We start from the raw sequence: 23,007 nt of genomic DNA, 5'->3' as shown, positions 1-23,007 counted from the left end.
GCACAAGACACAACAGGAAAATCGTGCCGCAGAGATCAGGGGTGCTGAGGTTGTTCGGGCTTCACATGGGATATCCCACAGGAAGTCTTTAAACATCTGTGATATCGCTCTGAGGGAAGTGGTCTGTTCGGACTACTGTTTAGCCAGCAAACTTGTCCTGGTCTTCGTCACGTGTGGATTTCCATCTGAGACTCAAGTGGTATTTCGTGCCCTACACCTTTGCCGTTTGAAGCTGGGAATGTTTTTATGGGGTTTTAGTGAATCAAAAACGACACACATGCTTACATACACACACACGCACGCACGCATACACACTTGAAACATCTTCTTTATCGTGACCATATTGCAAACACTTTTGGCATGATCACAACTGTATCACTATCAGTACAGTATACTGTAGGAGACCTTGGCCTTCTCCTAAATCCACACCTCTAGACCCGTGACAATAGCCCATTGTTCCAACATAGTCAGCGTTAAGCTTCAAATCTCTCTCCCTCTCGACATATATCCTCATCAACCAAATATGGCTTCAATTTCTGGACATAGTTAAGGTTTTTAAAGGACTCCAAATCAGCCCAAGCAAGTACCTCAGCCTGCACGTGCCTTAGAATGATAAAGCCTTGTTACATTATTGCTTATCAAAGCGTAAAGGATACCCTTGATGGATTTTGTTAGGTCTTAACCTTCCTCTAGCCTTCCTGTAACTGACTACCTAATTGAGTTACCTGCCGCCTTACTTTATAACCAGGATTGCATGTTTGTCGACTTTCCACCTTGAAAGAATGATGTAATGGTGATATCTTAAGCAATGGCTTACTTCTCACAAATGTTTTTCTTGGAGGCTACATTTGTTGGGACTGTTGTTAAAGAAATTGTGTGGCAATACCTTAGCAAGTGTGTGTCGTCTTGCTCTTAGCCGGCTGAAGTGATGATACGGAGGTTTCAACATTCTAGAGTTCATAGTTTCCGAATTGAACAAGTCTTAAACAAATTTAAAAGTAGCAAAGGTTGTGGCATGTGTATATCTCAATATTCAATGGTGTCACTTTATAATGTACTTTTATTAGTCGTAAAAATATTTAAGAACTTTTTAATGATTATATTATCTTCAGTGGTGATGCATATGTGCTGCTTCTTTACTAGAGTGACTAGATTATTGTCTCCCTGTCTCTTCAAAGACTTGTTAATTAGGGCCCCTTTAGCTCACAGAGGACATGTGAGTTGCTTATTGTGTTACGGTCTTACACACAGCGGATAAGTTTGTACTGTATGTCTAATAAAGACTGTTCTTGCTATTTTTGTATTACATTTCTCAACATGGCAATAGTCTTCACAGTGTACCGAACAACTTCACCATTGTGCTTCAACCCATGAGGTCATATCCTAACGGTCTTAGATCTCTAAATCCTTCTAAGCCGTCTTTAGGTAGATAGATTCAAGATGCGCTCCTAGCCCCAACCTTTGCCTACCCCTGTTTTTCCTGCAAACAAAAACACGTGCACATGTTTTCTTTAAGTAATTGCCATGAGGTCTTTAATCGTCTTAAGAGATTATGTTGACAATGTTAGTTTTTCTTACAACTTTGTTACCCCGTGAAGGGCAAAGGTGAATTAAGCCGACTTAAACCGTTGGTCAAAAGAATATTTGTTCAGGAGAATCTGAAGTTTGTCTTGCCTCTTGGTGGTCCACATCTCTTAAGAAGAATCTTGATGAGCATTAGCTAAGATAAACAAGCATCTGCATAAATCTTAACAAAACGCAAGGAGGCGCTTTTGGAGGCCGTAACGAACCAGCAATTAAATCTGCTGAGTCGAGCTTGAGAAGGTTTGGAAGGCATGCAAAAGTAGCACTTGTAAATATATTTCGTACTGTTTCATGCAATTCTTTCCACGCATCGTTACTTGTTAACGTTTGAATCATTAACACACAGCGCTCAAAGAACAACAACAACAGAATAACAAGATATCGCAAAATGCTGTCATTTACCAAGCACTACTCACCAAGGCAGGAAGTTAAAACGGTCCAAAACTTATCTTTTGTCAATATTATGGTACATTCTTTTCGCCTTCTTAACAATACCTCGTACCTTTGATGTACCTTGTTCATTCCTTCCTTCTCTGTTGACATTCTACCCAGACCGCCCCTAAATCAGTCTAATGGGGCGTGAAAACTTACAACTCTTCTGAGAAGTTACGTTACTAATCTACAGCCCTGTAATGACTAGTTCGCCCTGTAATATACTACTTGTCCTTCGCGTCACATCAAACGTCCTCTGAAATCCTATTTGTTTTGTTACCTGGGTAGATGAAAGGGATTTTCGGCGCGAACTCTAGTTTTTTATGGACAGTTGAAAAGTGGTTAAATACAGGGCGGGGAGAACAAACGAACGCGGGGGTCGTCCGAAGGATGCACGGTGATCAGTTCAGTGCCTAATTACACTTGCTAAAGGGTTACACTTACTTCTACTAGTCTGTTAGACTATTAGTCTTACTGATCATTAGACTAAGCTTTGATAACAGGTATACCGGTGCAGGGTGGAAATTTGGAGTACAGGCAGCTTTGAAACTCTGTATTCTACACATGCATACATACATGTACATGTGTCACATATGAACGTGCAAGATAACTCTTTCGCTCTGTTGCATTGACATACATTAAAGAAATTCTATTTACCATCTTTATACCTAATTTTGGACTTGTTGAAAGAAAACAAGATAAAATAAATGTGATACAGTGCTTTGAAGGAAACAAGAGACGCAGATTGAAACGAACGGCCACGCTGTGAACTGATGTGTAACATTCACTTTCTAAAATAATGTTCCCCGTTTTCCACCCCCCCCCCCCCGTAGTCTGCAAAAGCTGTCATTCTTCAAAAACATTCTATAGAATGATGTCCATCACGCTCTTTCAAATGGCACGGTTCGCCAAATTCTGCAACCGTCAGTGGACTTGTTTACCTACACCAGCGCTTTGTTTTTTCCAAAACAGCTCAATAAATCATGTCAAAAAAGTACTTAAAAATCGTAAGACCCAAAATCTAGAATTGTCAGTGGATTTAAAGTATTATAGGATTTTGCTGACAACGATAATCACGCAAGAAATCGTCCAAAATATCCAGTCCCTGAGCTCAAACTTGAAGCTACAAAACAGCTGCATTTAGAACATACGATCTCATTGAGTGATAAATTTCGATTGTACAGTTTGGTAGATTTGTCTCTAACACTGCATACTGTAGCTGACAGCAATTGCATTCAAGAGCTTAATTTTTTAGTGTTCTGGAATATCTCACATATCTGACAATTTTGCCTCCAGCTCCAAATGAAAAATCGTCCACACACTTAGTGCGCTTGCGTCATCATGGCAGCGTGTGCGTACCCGGCCCACAATGCCCCGGGGCGGCGGCCATTTTGCTCACCTTAATGAGTCTTAATTATCCGGTGTTGCCCCAAAATAGACTTCGGTTGTCTTACACGCTTTCGTCACTCTTTAAGGTGTTTTACCTGTATGTATAACTACAGCCACCTGAACAGACACTTGATGAAACGAACACAAGGAGTGTCTGTTTTTCTATAGATACTCTCCTTCTAGTTTAGACAAACCTGATGATAGGTTGTCATGTTGAATCCCTGTGAGTTAATCAGTGTTTGTTATAATAACTCCGTACACACAAGTGGGCCGGCACATTTTTGAGCAGATAGGCGTACAACCCGCCCACCTAACGGAGGCTACTCTGTAATTTTCTAAACGCCGGTTTCTAAACCCTTCCACTAAGTTTGTCACAAGGCTGATCACAGTTCACCCGATCTTTGTGGTTCCTTTTCCTACAAGGTCTATTTTGTATTGTCAAAGTCCGTTTTAACAGATACGACAGTTGTATACACCTCCCTTTCTTTGAGGTGCTTGAATTAAGTTATTTTTTCAATGGTTGTTCTGGATATCTTAACCTTTACGTCCTTTATGACCTTTACGTCGTCCCTGTTTCGCGATCCACTGATCACAATCTTCCTTTATCCTTGCTTTGAAGTTTTTACACGTTGTAAAAGACACGACCCGATGAGTAGTATTTTCTTCTTGAAGCCACCAGGTATATTTCACTTCACCTGTTCGTTTGAAGTGAGATAAAACCGTCAGGCTGGAACTAATGCGAAGATAACAAAATTGTAGGTTTTGATGTTTAGAATCGCCTCTTGGCCACCGTTTAGTTGGAATAACGTTGCTTCCATCTGAAGTACATTAAAGTGATCGCAACTCATATCGATAAGGGCATGGGTCCATCCGGTTGTGAGAAACAACATTACAAATCTAGTCTTACCCAGCGTGTACTTATATACAAAACTGGTGCATTACGCCGTAAGGTGGTTTACTAGCTATGCGATGCGAACAAATTTAACAAATAGATCTAATAGTTCTAAAGCACCTTATCTAGCTACTTTCCTTTTTTCAGCTTTACCTATTTTTCCCATTGACATGTCATTGTCCGGTCGTGAACTAGGCATGTTATGTGTACGTGGTATTTTCGCATCCGGTGAAACATATGATTGTTGTTATGCTATTCACAAATGGGTGGTGAAAGAAACCTAAAGTATGTTTGTCTTTAACATGTTAGCAAAACACTCGGAACGCCCGAACATGCTGAAACCATCACCCCAGTCTTATCTGTACTGCGTGGCAGGATCAGACTGTTTTCCTGGTGAGGGGAATTTGGTAGCTCCATTACGTGTAATGACGATAATTAAGAGATAGGTGCAGAGGGAATGCGGATTTGGTCAGCAGGAAAAACTCTGTCAACATGCACGATCGTTAGTAAATTCCAGCCGCATAACTCGCCATTCCAGGCTATTATAAATCGTCCACATTATCAAAGGTGGATGGTTTCATAAGAAGGTACGTCGTGTACGATAATCATGGTCACTTTTGTCTTGTTACTTTGTTTCGTACATATGCGTACATAACTTAGCTCATTTTTACGATTATTACATTACCTTGTACACTAATTTTAATCCATACTGTTGAGGAAATTTATCTAGTCTTCACAAACAGAGAGTGTGTCTATCTGCCTGTATCTTTCTCGCTCTCTCTCTATGTGAAAGGTAAAGAGAGAGAGAGGCAGAAAATAAATGAATAACAAGAATTTAAAAGTACATTCTATCCTCAAAACTATCATCACGTTTGCTTATTAGATTTTCAAACTAGTCCATTTTTCATGTGGCTGACGTTGTTGCCAAATAAATAATTGTGATAAATATCCAATTTTACATTTTGCTGTTCATATACCCCAGCCAGTTGACAGTTGCAGTGTGTCCTATTAGTTCCCTTTTCCTGTGCGAAAAAGATAACATCAAAGAACTTTTACCCTGTTGACTTAGACCAACCAGCCGGCAAATCGACCAACATTGCGCTGAAGATCTGACTACGATAGTTTCAGACGGTTCAGTACTTTAATTGGTACTTTTGTGTGGAAATGTCTTGTTAGTTCCGCCCAGTCTATCATTTACATGGCCGAGCTACAATGTTAGGTTATATAGAGTTGATCTCTATGCCTTATAATTAGGGTTATAACGAAAGTACTTAGTTGTATAACGTTAGTTCTTATTCATGGCTCTACAAATTGGAGAAAGTAGCCACACGGTAATGCTGTATAGTTTTCCTATCCTTGTACATTCCGACAAATTAGCGACATGTACGGCACATGAAAGTACTCAGCCCAATGTCAGAAGTTAAATCCCCACTTGTGTCGTGTCTGTTCAATCTTTGAGTCAAATTCTTTACCCTTGTCTGCATCCTTCACTAAATAACTATCACATGTCTTTCCACTTCCCCTCACTAAATGTGCAATTTGTTTAACAAAAAATATTCAGGAAAATGGAGACAATGCACAACAAGGCGGTAGCCGAGAAATTGATATTAAGATATTTACCATTGAAGTGCGTATACAACAAGGATCGTTAAAATGAAGGTTGAGAGACAGTAATGCATGCTGACAGAGACAGCTTCGAGAGTCCATTCTCAATACTATAGTGCTTTTGCTAAGGAGAAACGTTTAGCTATCACTACTTTATCATTAAGATACTTAGATCAGAAGACAGACTAGAAAAAGCAACATAATAGGATCTTTAGTTTTCATTTCATTTTCATTAGCTATTTAGGAAACCCAGTGATATATACGGCATCGTTTCCTCAGTAAGCTGCAATTTGCGCACATACTTGTAACAGGTGTTTCAAACTCAAGTTTGATCACTCGACACTATCTTTGATTACGAAACCCAAATACCCACTAGTAGTGGGACTACTCCATATCTGTGGGCTGTCACCCCCTCCCCCTTTTCACCACATTCTCCTATTTCATCAAAAACCGCTGGCTTTTTTGACAAAGAAGCCAGACTGATCCTGCTGACTTAGCTTTCTTCTATGACATGTACTACGCTGATAAGGCATAGTCCGTGCGGCCTGTGCACCAGCATTTACGGTGAAGGCCAGGTTGCTTTTGTCACACGATATTTTTTGTCGTAGATTCTCAGAGAGCAATCTACGACAACCTTTTGGTCAAAAGACCGCCGAAGTTTGCACGACAAGTCCACGACTGTGCTAAGAATGTTCTCAATTTGCTATCGCAAACCTGTCGTACGACGGACGAGACAGTTATCCAGACAGTTCAGCTCCTTCGAATTGCGGAGAATGTCCGACATGGCGGGGTCATCAGGTGTCTTCCCAGGAATGTGGCCGAGTTTTAACATTCTTCACCACGTGATGACAGATGGGGCCACCTGTTGCACTGAACAGGAAAGGCCACCACTGTCGCACAACAATCCAACAGGGTCTTAACACGACTTACATTCAAGGTTGAAAAAGGTGAACTTGATCTCTAACCAGTTTGGGCCCCATGAACTCAATGGACAGATGGTCGTGACAGGGAAGTCAGACCCTATGTACAGCACTGAGGAGATCCTAGCAAATGTAGCCCGAGTGTCATCCTAGCTAGTTCCAGGGCTCTATTGACGGGGGTATGGGAGCCCTGGAACTAACTAGGATGACAACGATGATAGCAATTGATCATGAGAACCGTAGTCCAACCTCCACATAATTAGTTCAATACCATAGAAGGATAAATTGATGTCTCTGGACCTATTACATGTACATCATACCTAGAAATGATCAAGATACATACTAAGCTATCATTATTTGGCACTGTTTTTTCCTGGAAGGATTGACTACGTTTCTCAATTTGCTAGGCCTCGTAACTAAAAGTCTACATTACATAACTTTTATCTATTTTCTAGTTCCCTGATTTCACTTATCTATCTGGTTATCTATATGTCATTGCTTTATTATAAAAAGAGACCAACACAATAGGGACAACAACAAGAAAGTTTGCTATATTGACAGTTTTTATTGCAAATGGTTCCCAACTTTGCTGGCAAAATAATAATTACGTTACATCACAATGTTTTCAACAGCTCGTTGCCAACGCACACATACAAACACATGTAAGAAGTGTCAAGAGATATCTTAACGCTTCTCAGGAAATTACAATGGACAATATCACACATCACACCCATAAAACACGTTGATAAGTTATGTAAGGTTGCAATCCCATACTACTCATAAATGAGGAATCGTTTTTTTTTATAAACGTAACATCAAGCGGTTTGAATTACGAAACATCATCATGGCGTCGCGAACAAAATATTTTCTCTTATCACAGCATTTCCGTTTTTGATATAGAAAGGAATTTGCGAGATTAAATTACAGGAAGCGTTACATTTACAGCGTCCCAGCATGCTCCTCTCATCGATCACTGTCAGCCATTTTGATTTAACCGTCAGCTATTTCTCGCCACGTTAATCCCAGCTTCCCAACACTTGTCCGCACAGGTGTTACTAAGGGGAGAATCGGTTACGCACTCGTCAGTGAAAACCCAAGGAAGAGTTTGCATACTTCCCATAATGCATCGCGGCACCGAACATACTACAGCTCGGCTCGTGACGTCATCATTTCTGGTGAAAACATTCAGGATTGGGTAGAAAGACTTGTCTCTGTCCACATAGATGTGGATTCCTTAATTACAATCAAGTTACATACTTTGTCTTAGTCAGCCCTGTGGGAAGATAGCATTACAGAATATTTTACGTCAGGATTTTACATTCTACAGTTTTTACAGTGCGTTGAGCCTCCCTTGTAGTGAACATGAACAGATGAACATGAATACTGCAATGTACTTACTGATGACCATTCATTATGTTTATTCTAAGCTTTATCTACTACTGTATGGTAATAACAGGGTCAGCATTCACATAATTCAATTTTCAATGATTAAGGACTTGTTTGAAACAATGTTAATGGCTGGCACATACTCTCCACTATTTACACAAGCAACACAATAGATCGCTAAACTATGGAAGAACGACCATTTGGGAGGAGAGCATTACAAACGCTTTCATTTTTCATTAAATAATAGTGACGACGTTTTCCGTCATCCAGTTTCTTTCTTTCATACTTTATAGTTTTTTTGTAAAAGTAAGCACATGGTGTCAGAACCACTTGTTGTACAGCATTGGTGGAAACCATATTTTTGTGTTAGCTTTATCAAGTTGTTCGAATGACGCTTTGTCTGTCCTATATCGTTAAACTGACATACGCATGCACGATGTGTATTATGGTACTTCTAGAGGTCAAGGGTGAGCTGCTAGAAGTCAAAGGTGAAACGTCCTGATGACCTAGTGGTGTAGAAAGAACTGGGTGATGAATACATCTATGCGACCAATTATTGTTGCAAGTTTACGTAGCATCATTGCATTGATACAAACATGCCTGGAAAATTAATATTGTCCATGCTCCGGTAATTGTTTGTAAACAAGAACCTGACTTTAAAATTTCACCAAGCTTTGAAAGAAAAGAATGTCTGTTTGAAAAACCACCACACACAAGCGCCATTTAGTTAAAAGGCTTGTCGTCTTTCCCTCACCAGAAAGTTCTTCAATTAGTGCGACCTTTATAGCTTCTTATCGTAAACTTTCCTATATATACAACGTTAATATGAAATGGTTCTGTTCCATCAGTCTTCCTCGGCAAAATGTACAATCCCTCAGTCTTTCTCTTGAGCTCCCGGGCGGCAGAATTAGCAATCTTACGGTTTACAAACTACAGGTAGTAATATCCAGGGTCTCATTCTAACGTAGGACATACACTTTACAACAGGCTCATAGAAGTCAACCAAATCCACTTCATATTTCAAGGTTTCCTCTTCTTTTTGGCCGTGCATGGCCGGTCTGTTTCTAGGTGACATACTACAAGTTCAGATGCTTTCTTATTAGTCTAGCATCAAGCATTATGTCTTGAGCGCTACATGTGAAGGCATTTTCAGTTGGCTTGGTTTTGTTGCTACGGCGAGACTATATATCCTTTCCTGGTATGAGTCTCCATGGCAGACAGCATGTGGCACAGTTTTTGCACGGTTGCCCATTCCATGTGAGATGTCATAATGCAGTGAACTTGTCCGGGACCATTGTCACTGGCACAGACGTATCCATCCGCGGATGTAGTCCGTCGCCTGTGTCAAGCATCATTCTGAGGGACTATTTACAAGAGTTGACCCATTCTGTGATTCGGCACTCCTCACAGATGACGTAGCAACACCAGTGGAATTTGCAGTTGCACCTCTCCACTCTAGTCTGTCTGAATATGTTAAACCCCCGCCCGCAGCACAGCGCCGCGCAGCTGTCCGGCCCCGTGCTCGTTTTGTTGCAGATGCGTCCTCTCGTGCCCGGAGTCTCCAGCTCCCTGTTCCTATCACAGAAGTCCGGCGACCTGTCAAAGTAGACCAGGTCTGTAGCGAAGGGAGGGCGGTTGGCGTAGATCGTCTCTAGCCTCCCGTAGTTGTCGTTGCTGACTTTGATCTGCGTGGCGTAGTCGAACCTCTCCTTCAGGATGACGCCGACCTCGCGGAAGTCCGGCGTGGCCTTCCAGCAGGTCTTCAGGTTGCAGCTGCCGGACATGCCGTGGCACTTGCACCGCCGCTGCATGTTGGTCGACACGGCCTGAGGGGGAACACAACAGTGTGATTCAAGCAGCCAGATCTCAATAACCAGTTGTAACAAGTAGTTTAGGTCAGATCAGATTATTAATTCTATCACAAAACTCAATCATTCAGTCATTCATTCTGTTTATAGTCGGTAACTGTCTGTGCCTGTATTGATCCGTCAAGCCGTACAACCAGGGTAGTGCTTTACCGTTCTGTTTACTCACGGTAAAGCACTAACCCCGATTCTTTCACGGCTTTCAGCACTTGGAACATGAAGTACGTGTAACTTAGCGAGCTCTTATCCCAGATGTCTCCAGATTAAGGTTCACTTTTCCATCTGTATTTTGTGATCTGTGACCCTTAAAGGAAATAGGAAGTGCCAAATAAGTTAGGTCAGCGACTTTTCTGCAGACACAGAAGTACCACAGATCCCTGATGAGGGAACCGGGTCTACGCTCATGGACTTTGACACTCTACGATGGTCCTACAAGGACCCTCCTCACAACCAACGTTGCGCAGAACTAGACAATGCAACTTTTCCTTTGTTATACTAATAGTAACACCGTTTCCCTAGCTGTTAACCCTGCCCAGTTACTCCTATTTTGTCCTGCATATGTCAATCTTCTAGTCGCTCTACGCAAACTTGATTTCTTCATAGACATTTTCCTGATTTACCGATGGTGACAGCTAGAGTACAAAGTCCCAACTGGCTCGCCGTTACATGTCTAACCTTCTGACACTTGACGGAAGCTGTGTGAAATGGATAGACAAATGTTGCTCTACTGAGTACCCCCCGGTGCCCGGGTGATGTCAGAGAGAAGGAGAGAGCTGATGGTATAGCCACCCTCCTCCGCACCCATCATTGCCAAGCCCACCCAGAATTTCCGACTATGAATCATCCAGATTCAGATATATGGCAGCAACGAACAGTCATCACTGGTAACCCCATAAATCGCCTTGAAGTTGCACTTGACATATATAACTATTGTTACATCTTGAATATCAAAGGCATATAGTAGATTATATGTTTTGACTGTTGAAAAAAATTGGAGTGCTAGGTGGCAGGCAGATGCCAGTTACCAAAACTATAACCGTATCTCTGAAGTTTGACCAATTAAGAACTGATGATAAGTATTATGGTTTTCATTCCATTCGGCACTATCTCTAGTGTTGAAGCTGAGCTGAAGACTTCATTAAGAGAATCAAGCGATATTGCTTAAAAGTTAAACATATCTGCTTGTGATTTGAAAAGATTAAAGAGGTGCGGGGATCTACTACTCATATTATTGAATCCGTGTGGTCTAAATCCAGGTCGGGGTCTGGATGTCAGCTGCCCCCCACAGGCTCACCTGGTCCCGCAGGCTCTGTCCTTGAGCCGGAATTAACACGCAGCCGTCAAATCCTGTCATCCGAGACAGGTGGGCTGTTATATTGCAAGAAACGACTTGAGAGTCGTCTTGCTTTGGGGGAGGACCGGCAAGAACCGCAGTGGGTGTATATAGTTTGGACGCAAGCCTGGTTTTGTTCAATTATACTGCGCTTATCGTTTCTTAGATAGAAATTTGCGGAACAACTTTAACATCATATAACAAAATTTTAGCAAGAAATTCTAAGACTGCAAAGAAGTGATGATCTGTTGCCTCGCCTGGTATTGTTCAATTATGCTGCGATTATCGTTTCTTAGAGAGACATTCGCGGAACGGCTTTAAGTTTAGCCTGGATGTCAGACCAAACTCTTAAATATCTATCGTGTGACTGGGGGTCTGGCATCCAGGCTACTTTAACTTAGGTCAACATCATACGACTAGATTTTAGCAAGAAATTTTCAGAATATGAAGTAGTGGGGTATTTTTGCCTCGCCCTTTCTCATTGTTGTTAGTTGAGCTTGAATGGTAGATTCCCCCACCCCGCCGTAGCGTGTCACAATAAAGTGAAAAGTTCATTTGGAGCCTTTTGAAAACTCGATGTTTTCAGATTCTCAGCAACACAAGCCCGTCCTGTTTTGTCTTCTGGAAATAGCGTGCCCATTTACTTATTACAGTCGCGCTGCCCGCTGTCAGAGGAGCACCTCTCGGCTGATCAGTCGGGGAAGTCTGCGAGAATCAAACCCTGCGCCGACGGCCAAATACGCTGCGGAATGCGAGATGCTCCCAAGCACTTGCCGTGATATGTCTTGCGGCCCTGTCGGGCTCGACAAGGGGGCCGTCGTTTTCGGGGGGTGGGGGGCACATTTATCACTAGGAAAACGGAGGCCAGGCAGTAGACAAAATATTCCTGGGTATACAAGAACGAATGAGGTAGATGAGATAGTGACAAACGGATCTACTAGATGTTGGAGATGGTGGAGTGTGGCAGTAAGAGGACGGACTGTCTTGTGAAGTACTTTTGTCATATCCATAGGTCTCTTTTAACTATGGTTAAGACTACGTAACCCCTCTCACAGAAGTATGCATTTTGTCAAACGCTAGAACATTGTCAGGTTTCAGTGATTAAAAAGGCCTTCACCTAGAAAGTGCGCCTCTGTAACGCTAATAGTATTGAAAACTTAAGAGTGTTTTGACTAGATGATGCAATAGTGGTGGAATTAGATAGAGGGGGGGGGGTACTTGTCTGAAGAAGGATTCGGTATAAGATGAAGGGTCACCCAGGCCAGTATCGGAACATATCGTAAGGCGCTACTGTTGATAAGCTCTGGGTATATTTATGACGTTTAAAATTTTTTACCTTCTTGAGGTCTTGAAGAAATGCGTCGTGAACCTCTTAAAGCCCTCCCTGTGCCCCTTCGGAGTTCCTGTGACAAGTGCCTCGGATCAAATCGGGGTGTTCTACTTTAAGTACCGCGTGTCGAATTAAAGATGGCGGGAGTGAAAACACATTCTACAGATCTTTTCCCCACGCCAACTCCCGGTTGTGAAATATATATACAGATGTGGGGGAAACCGCATACGGAGGGAGTTCATCCCACCCAATGCCAAACACAACAATCCGCACCGTTCCCACAACGCGGCAGTACAAAAACTTCCGAATGGTTCTTTTTGTTTCTCATGGAATTACCAACAGCGCCTTGATTGTTTCCCCCTCGCATTTAGCGCCAGTTTGTTCGGATTAAGAGCGGGGCCAGTTTGCTTTCCTTAAACACAACTATTTCCCACTTGGGAATGACAACATACCTCGCGTTGTACTTAGCACTAGGCCAACACGCAACACAAAATGGACCGCATGTCCTGAAGGCCAGTTTAAAGCCGCCAATTGGTACACCAGAGCCCCTAGATCTTCATGCTATCTGACTTCTACACAGAGCTATTGCCGGTATATTTGTTAAATTTTCTTCCCAGTTGTAAAGTTCTTTCAGCGACAAAATAAGGGACATTTCTAGCTGTATATATATTTGTTTGAAGTCTATCTAATATTTGCAGAATTACTTTTCCTTCCCGACCACGTTTCGCAGATTAGAGAAGAGATTCGCTCCGTCGCCTGCTACTACTAGAAGGTCTTAGTCAATATGTTCGTTCTGCTCTATATGTTGTTGTTTGAGGAAGTCTGTCTGATATTTGTACAACTACCGTTTCCTTTCTGGCAACACACCTCTCAAAGAGATTCTGACGCCTACTACTACTAGAAAGTCTTATTCAACACGCTCGTTCTACTGAATGCTGTGGCAATGTCAGCAGATGTTCCTGTCAGTCCGATTTCCGCGCAGAGTGCAGACATAGCCCGCTCCACCCTTCCCCTCCCTCCACCCGCCTCTCAGAGCGATTAACACTCACCACTTCGCTGGCACACGTCATTTCGCGCTTGTCATCACAATGTGCTGGTACAAATATCGACATCTGGGCCTCTCTTTTAGTGAGGAACACGAATTTGGTATTGTGAGCGTTGTATATGTAGCTATCATGGGCATATTGTCTGATTCTAGGGTACATTCTTGTACATCTGAGTTAGCCTAGTTAGGGAATCACTGTAAAATGTGTCTTTATCATTTACATGTTGAACTGAACAAGGTGCAAATGAAACGATGACCACAAAAATCAGATTAATTCCACTTAATGAATTTTAGTACCTTTTAAAGCTTGTGTGCACTCCCTTTGAATGATGTGAACTGGTGGCTGTAGTAGTTATGGAATACAAACTCATTTTGTCTTCTGACAATTTCCCAGTGTATGTATATCGAAGGTCACAGTTCTTAATTGTTAGGGTGGCCTTTACCTATGCCCTTCTCTTCAAAGATATGCCAGACTGTAGTTACTGTGAACATGTAGGTTAGCGGCGAGGGACCTGCCTTATATCGTCTGCAGACCCACATGTGTTGGTGATTCCAGTACTGTGTTCACATCGCCCGTTACATGGCCATCTGCTTGTTACATACCGATCGACTGTATGTACGCAGATCGTAGCCAGCATGGTGGCCAGAAAAGCCGAGCCATTCGCCGGGTGTTTCCCATTTTGTCGCACGTGTAGGCAGGACCGTAGGCACTGGCTTACTGTGTAATCCGGACAGACTTATACGACTGGCAGGTAGTATTTTATGACTAAGCAGGAACCACCAAGGCCATCACACATATAAACACACACAGTGAGTGACTGACACACAGTGACACACACACACACACACACACACACCGTACACACACACACACTGACACACACAGTGACACACACACAAACAAACAAACACACAAACACGCGCAGCGGTGAAGGAAATAGTTAGAGCAAAACAATCTGCAATAGATGTAGGAAGATATCCCCAGGCGATCAGATATTCTAGCACGCAACCCAGAACAAGTCACAGTAGTGAACTTGATACCAAAATGGGTTTTCGCACTGCTCTGCCGCAAAAAAGATCATCCTATAAATGGCTATGGTCTCCGAAGACGCCAGTGCGTCTCCAATTTGCAATTTCCTTATGACATGGCAACAGCCGGGCAATCCTTACTGATTTTGCTAGGCAACGTTGCTCTCTAAAATGCTCCAACAATCGGTTGCAGAATTGGTGGTTGCAGTTTCGACATTGTTATGACTTCGGCCACTTGGGTGAGAAAATGACTCCTTGGTCGCGCACGTGGTTCCAATTCCCCCCTCGACAGGCCTTAGTTACAAAATAGCGGAAGGTTAGTCCGTGTCTTCGAGCTGTCAGGTTTAAGTCACAAGTACCTCGTCACGAACAACCTCCTCAGGCAAACTACAGATATCAATCGAAAAGCATTAACTTCCGCCAAGGCAGCATAGTTGTCTCTACACAACCATCATCATGTCTGGGATCTGCAATTTGAAAGATATCTGCAGTTCGAAACTAAGCTCCTAGGGGAACCAAAAACTAAGATTTCTTAGTCTCAGGCCTACCCAAAAACCATCCCAATGTGCCATTGATAGATCATATGCCAGCTCCTACCTCAAAGCAAACTTCCTTTTATATTACAGTAACTCTACATCAGTCATAACGTTTATACGAATTACTTAAAAGTTAATCAGCTTTCCAAATGTGCAGTGTCTTGAGTGAAAAAGTAACCAATATCGTGTATTGCTGGGTCTATTGACGGAATTATGCTTTTAGCTTCAAATGCCTGGTTATTGAAATTTACATAAATTTGCCCAACATTCTCTTTTTCTCCCTTTTACTACGTCATTTATGAAATATGTGCAGCAAAATATGACTGCGATGAAAAAATGCATGCGGCATTGACATTGAAACCGAGATATTTGAGGACAAAATCCTCTGAACTCAAACGCGACCACCTTCCGTTTTCTGTTGACAACGGACTTTCTAAAACAAAACATTGACCTTCAAGATGAAGCCAAGGGTAACATCTGCAGTCTGACCTCTTCTGCATTCCACCTGCTGAGATATTAATGGCACCCGGTGTCATTTTCGCATATTTCTCTTTTCCTGTGTTTTCTTTCAATTTTCTCCTCTTAAAACCTGCCTGCCAACGGAGATGACAAATTGATAACCCGTCCCATTTCCTCACCCCTGACTTTTAAGATAGATATTGAGTTATAACCTGCGCGGCGAGGCGTAATTTCGTATTATCGCCTCGCCCACGTCAGGTTCAAAGTCGTGCCCTTGTCACCCTGTCACAACACGTCATCTGTAAGTATGTTTGAGTCGTCGCCCAACTGTGACATTTAAGCCTCGCTGTTGTGATGATCAACGCGAGGCTGCATATGCCTAGTCTCTATACCAGACGCCTTGTGGTTCTGAAAAACGATAGAAATGGGCCAAACAGGCTGAGTGAGGAGTTTACCAACCAAAGAGTTACACAGGATTGCATATGCATAACCCCATGGCCGGCTAACTCATCAGGCAAATCATTCAGCCTTTTTGGCTAATTTCTACTATTTTTCAGTACCACAAAGAGACTAGGCATATGCCGTCTAAAGAAACGACTGTGAATCAGACCGATTCCAAGATACCACTAGATTCCACAAGCAGACAAAGAAAACTTTACCCCGAGTGTATAGCTATCAAGAGGGGACGAACTCATCAACGAAAGGGTTTGCTGATCCAACACATCCTGAATCACAGGGAAAATGTGTTGTCTACTCACATGGCTTGTTTAATAAACGTCTCTTTTAACTTAAATTTGCATGTCACTTATCAGGGCAATTGTCTACCTACTTGTCGTTCATTTGAAAGCCTATAACGTCAACTGGGGACAACAAATTGAAAGCAAAGACAGAAACAACCACCCTCCCCGCCATGTCATTACAAGCGGTGTCATACAATACCTTGTTGCTATGGAAGTGTTTGCTAACGTCTGTTAGTCTCCATAACCTCTCTGGTAGGTGCAACCACGGTCGTAAAACTCCGCAGCGCCACAACCATATTGTCTTACCCCAATAGAAATGAGACAGATAATGTTTCAATGCTTTGACTTGACTTGCAATAAGGAATGTAAAACCAAGCCTCAAAGTGATAATCAATATTCCTTCAATAACCAGGCAACTATCTCCAAGAAATATTATTTCGTAAGATGCTAAGGGATATCAAAAACATTTTACTACTTTTGATATCTCAACATAACCATCGCCAGGCAGCACATAGTAGTACAGATGCATTGTAATACAAATCTTTGGTGGTTCTAAATTTCAAGATCATCCGACTTCTTGCGATAACCTAAGACAGACCTGAACTGTCAGTGCATCTCAGCACGTATGTCCTATCGACTACACCAGCTTCTGCAGCCCTCGCGTGACTCCCTCAACAAGGTGGTGACAATGAGGTCCGAACATACCATCCCCCATGGCTTGCCGGGCGGGATATCAGTGATTCGATCGCGTGTAGCTTTAGTTCTCATTTGTGCTACAGCTTGTACGCTCGCGAACCCGTAACTCTTCAAATTTCCGCTCCTGGGATGGATGTGTGTCTGGGCTTGACCGCTGGTAATCTCTTCCAGGGACGGGAGTTCTTCAACATGAGCCTCACGACGAGGGTCAACTGGTAACAGCGAAAACTGCCTATGTTGGACCTGCCTGTACAACCATGACATTGGACAAATATTCAACATGTGTTAACCCAACATTGCCACGATTTGTGGACAGGGTGATGATAGCAATTTTACGCTGATATAGCAGATTAGAGGATAATGTGCTTCAGACTTGAGTGAAGACTTTTTCTTCTGCAATGAATATATAATTTCGGACATCCTCCTATATTTCCAAAAGCCAAAGCCGATTGGCTACAATACATCAAGGATTTAACCTCCTTGAATACATGTAGCTTTCTTGGGTCTCTAGAACCAGGGTCTCTAGAACCAGGGTCTCTAGACCCAGGGTCTCTGTCATGGCTTTCTCCTCAGCTGTTTGATAGGTTGCCCTTTCCTCGGTACTGTCTATCACTAGTATTAGTATAGGATTTAGTTCGTTATGGAGGGGGTGGGGGAGACCTCCACATCTCATTTTTATCTAAACCCTGAGCTATACACCGTGATATTTGGAACAACAAACTCATGGCAAGCGTCATGTGATAATGTTGTCCAGACCTATGCACAAGGTCACCAACCACAAGGCCAAGCACTTGTGCCAGGTGTTCTACCAACTCTACCTATCCTCTTACTGTTGTTGTACACCGCCATTACATGCACAGAGGGGGCTAAGATTTGGCCATCTAATTTGTCGGTAAAAATCGTGCCAAATAACCGTAAAAGTCACCTGGTCCCCGGCCTCCTATCAGGGATACCATCGCAGTGTACCGTGTACCTGTACCGAGGAACACATGTCTGTAACCTGGTAACCACACGTCTTGGTTCTGATTAAGGATCACCACGTCCGGACAAATTAGCGTCCGCTAAATTGGTCACTTCTAGAGGATCAGGCGATGCACGACTTGATGTTTGGGTGGAAGGCAGGACTCACTCTCAATGTTGGGGTTTTAGTGTTTATGGTCCGTCCACACGTCATTGGAGAAACTAATACGCGCGTACGCTTAAACATTTTCATGAATTTGTTTTCTCCTCTGGTGCGAAGAAAAATGTCAAAGCTACCGAAGTATAAAAGAGAATGTTCAGCATTAGTTTAACAGTTTGCAAAACTTTGCATTGATGTCTTGGATCAAATTCTTCGATATTACATTTACGGCTACATCAAACGTTGCTAAGGCATTGTTATAGGTCTTTATCCATATTCTTTCTCGATGTTTTGTGTCACGGGTTACCCCCGGTCAACTTTGGTGAAGAAATAGATGAGAGATGACGCAAATTAAAGCTGTGGGGGATTATCAAGTTATTAATGTTGGGAACGTCTTCAATAGCTATATTTTGTCTGGAACGAATGAAGGTATATCTGGTTCAAGTTGTAGTCTATCTTGCCTCATGGTGAAGAATATGTGAGATGACGTAAAGCGCCTAGCTATAATGAAGACATCGACGAATGTCAAGGTCATGTTTCATGCATGTATGCCCATCCTGAATGAGTTTATATTATGGTATTAGGTCTGAATGCGATGAAAGATGATCTAGAACCCTTGGAGATGATGTACACACAAATGAATACAGTGCCATCTTCAATTACCTGAACTGCGTTTAAACATTATAGAAGATGACATAAAGCTCTTCAAGATGGACAACTCATTGATGAATGTTAAGGGCATTTGCAGTTGTAATATCTCATTTGATGACCGTACGCCTGGTATTAGTTCTGGTCCACCTAAAGTTGATGTAACGTGACATAAAAATGTCATGACGATGATGATGTCACAGTTTAGTGTCAGAGACGTCCTGAATCTATATCATTCGCTGTGGGCCTGCTGACATTCTAGTGCACCTGAGCAACTGATATGGTAGATGTCTTTTGGCATCTACCATATTGTATTAGAATAGAGATCGAAACAACTTCTCAGGTGAGATAAAGTGGCTAACTTGTGATCATGTAGCTAACACGATTCTCATTCTAAATAAATAGATAAAATATGGCACAGAGCCTAGTAGATAATGATGATCCTCTGACTATCTATAAACACTAAAGCCGGTTGTCCTGACGACTGATTCTGATGTATTTCAAAGTTACACGCGGCATATTTCAATTGAAATCTTATTCACTACAGCCAAAACAGTTTGCAAGGTGAAGGACGGTAGACAACTGTCCTGTTCCCTTAGGCCATTTTTGGGGGTGTCATACCTAAATGAGATTAAGTTTTAATGAGAAACAGGGGAAACAAGAACATGTTTTTCCCTCTTGTCGTAAATCTATTATTAGAAAATCTTCCCAATGCCTAAAGCTATTGGCCATATTCGCTGCTAGCTGTGAGCTATTTTACAGCTGGTGGACAACTCTGTTGTGGGAATTCGGACTTCCTCTGACAGCCCCTGTTGAAATGGCTGGTAGACCTCATAGACCCAGAGTGTTCAAAATCAATATCAAAAACTTAATCAAGCTAACAGATACCGTGTCGTGATCTTGTAGATAAATTAAACGTTGACATAGACTCATCAGTAACATACATGCCTGTCCTCTTTTACTTGACGAGACTAGGACCGAGAAGGGGCAAGGCCTTAATATCCAACACCAGTCTTTACAGATAGCAACGTGTTAGGATTGCAATACCTCCCAACAATGTAGCGAAACCTGAAGATGTTATGTTATGATGTTTCTATGGTGAGTCCAATGACCTCTCCAGATGTGTCATTAAGATCTACAAATTAAAGCAAAATGTATCCAGAAGCTACAGATTTAGACCTAGTTAAATCGACCCATTTGCTATAATGGATACAGATACAACACTGTGAGTTTAAAGCGGTGATAAGCAGGTGTTTTTCGTTCATATCAAATAGCCATGCCGTGATAAAATATAGCCTGTTTACCACATACGATGTCAGACACTAATCTACCTTATTAAGATAAAGATCGGCTAGCAGTTCAACGAGACTCGGAGGACGGGACAGAAAACACCGAGATCACAAAAGGACAAGGAAAACGAAGTAGAAACAGCTGAAACTGATTTGTACAAACGTAGAAGAATTCTGGAGTCACATATTTCCCTACATTGACTGATTACATGTCACTTGCAGGGATAAACATGTAAGCGTTAATAAATCACATTTCACGCGTTCGTCTTTGATGGTCAGCCAGCGGCACACTGATCTAACCAAGAGCTGACAACTTAAGCCGGGTTTATTCCGATAGAACCCTCGTTCTCTCTTCTTGGAACGTCAACAACTTGGGAAGAATTTACAACCTCCATTATGTAGTTATCAATTGTAGTGGCCGATTAGCACACTTGGCGCAGGAGCTTAGCTGTCTTAGGCAACGGTAGACAGTAGGAGGGGCGGGGGCTTTACAATGACTGTAGTAACCAGTAACACATAATGAAGATGTATAGTGGGCTCTACGTAAGTGTATGGCCGTTTAAAAGATAATTGAAAAATATTCAAGGTAAGCAACGCGTTCCATAAAGGCGCTATTCTGTCGCTGGCCATCCCCCACGACCTAGTGTCAACTGGTATCCACCAACCGATTAGTGATCCTTCAGGCCCGCATTCCTCTCTTAAACTGAAGTATTATCAAATCATCCTGGACCGTGATGTTACTTGATGCCTGATATGCCAGAAATGTAAAATCGCCTGAGATTTATATGAGATTAATGTGAACCACATGCATGGGTTCGGTGCTGGGTAGTGGGGGTGGGGGTGGGGGGAGGACAATGACACTCATGCTCATGAGGCTCTGAACAGCTCCTAAAAGACCTGTCGGTTTCTGGGCAACTTCAGTAGTGATTGTACCAAAAAAGGAAACACTTGTCCAACTGTGCTATACGTTTGATTACGAGACATTCCAGCAAAATAGGACAAAAATAATACTTTGTATGAACGTGCCACAGCTGTCCAATTTTGTCTCTTTGGTGGCTTGTATTATGGCGGTGTTGATAGCTAGCCAAGCTATTAAACAGGGATGCAATCTAGGGGCCAAGAAGCCACGAGCAAAATATAAGATACCTTCGTGCTCACACACAAATCTGTAGATAATGCATGGGAATCTTTACCTTTCGTTAACAATGTGCGATTGAACATAACCATATGTATCATCGGCGACAATGTAAGGTTGAAGCTAACTCGTCTTTAATGACATCCTTAAAAATCACTTATCGATCTATCTCAAACTGGTTACCGCAATGTGGACCTTGCAATTGGATGTTCGCTTCTGTCGAGGCAACTATACTAGTAAACAAACATTTTGATCACTTCCAATATTGGCGACAACAAATGTTTCAAGGTGTCAAAACAGACGAACCCACACCACTTATTCTGATGCTAGTACAACATGATTACTATTCATTTACCCACCCTCTACTTCCCCACCCTTTCACAATTGTCATGATTTCTTTCCACTAAATTCCAGACTAAATTCGATTTTGTATTCAGATCTACTAAAGTGTTTCCATCAACAGCGACTGAATGTTTACAAATAAAACATAGCTGTCGGCGGCGTTATTACAGACCAGTATCACATATGAACCCCCATTTATGAGATACACGTGTCATACATGGAGATATGCATTGTGGACGGTTGGTAGTCACAACACCATTTCATCAGGGAAACCACTACTGTGAGAGTGCCAAAAGGTGTCGATGCATATTATTGTCACAGACTTGTGCAATGGAACAAGGTATTTCTGTCCATTTCTGTCAATGTTATGGAGATTAAAATGAGAACAACATGGCAGTTGCGAACAGATTGTTAGTTGTTAATTGGCGGCGGTCATATTCTATTCCACTGATAGTGTTGACCTTGTAACTAATAACCAAAGCCTCTCCTTTTTTCCAGCTTTTCTGTACTTATGACGTAAATAGGAATGAAAGACTCGTGTTAACAACATACTAGTAAAAGGCTCCACTGTTACAAAGTCAATCACTATTGGTCTTTTACGAAACGAATGTTGGTAAAATAGAAAAGACAAAAGTGACAAAAAAAAACCACATTTACAGGTACATTATTTTGGAAGACTATCAACAGCAAATGGACATGTCAGAAATACGCCATTGTTTGACAGAGTTTTAAATGTGATTCAAGAAATTCTTCGGTCTTCTCTGAAAGTAGGTCACCATTCAGACTTGCTTTCAACGCCTGAAGCTTTCAATGCCCGTTTGTCTAAATTTAGATTCTTCCGACGTTTTCTTCTTTGCTATTGACTTGCTAGCAGCCCAGATTGTTGCGAGCCAGCCAACAAAGCTAACATGTGTGGACAGGTTTTTGTGCCGTTCCTTTGCCGGAGCGGCCGACAGGTTTTCTGCCACGTTAACCCGCCCTTGCGCGCGGCGGGGGGCGCGCCTTTTCTCGGCATTGTTACGCTCCTACCCCGTGCCTTCCTCACACGCTACAAAGAACACCGCACGGACACAGACCCTTTGATGACAGCATTTTCAGCTCTTTTGCTTTGTCCGAAGTTTGAGTTCGAAGCTGGCACCGCCACTGTTCCAAGGTGCTGTGAAATCGATCCTACAGCCTTCCTCCGCGGGGGGCTTTTCACGTCTGCAAGCCTCGCCTCGCTTCTTCCCAAA

At 42.3% G+C, this 23,007-nt stretch overlaps 1 protein-coding gene across 1 annotated transcript in view; it reads right to left on the bottom strand.

Moving 5' to 3' along the window:
• Window positions 1-7,367: 7,367 nt before the first annotated feature.
• Window positions 7,368-23,007, bottom strand: part of LOC136420558 (protein Wnt-10a-like) — a 30,434-nt gene continuing 14,794 nt past the window's right edge. The window contains exon 4 of the mRNA XM_066407525.1: window positions 7,368-10,034. Coding sequence (XP_066263622.1) covers window positions 9,573-10,034 — 462 coding nt within the window. The 3' untranslated portion in view covers window positions 7,368-9,572. The remainder of the gene's footprint in view (window positions 10,035-23,007) is intronic.

This window comes from Branchiostoma lanceolatum, chromosome 15 (assembly GCF_035083965.1).
Source record: "Branchiostoma lanceolatum isolate klBraLanc5 chromosome 15, klBraLanc5.hap2, whole genome shotgun sequence".
Lineage (NCBI taxonomy): Eukaryota > Metazoa > Chordata > Leptocardii > Amphioxiformes > Branchiostomatidae > Branchiostoma > Branchiostoma lanceolatum.
The sequence above is the reverse complement of the archived record's forward strand: the minus strand, read 5'-3'. Positions and strand labels throughout refer to the sequence as shown.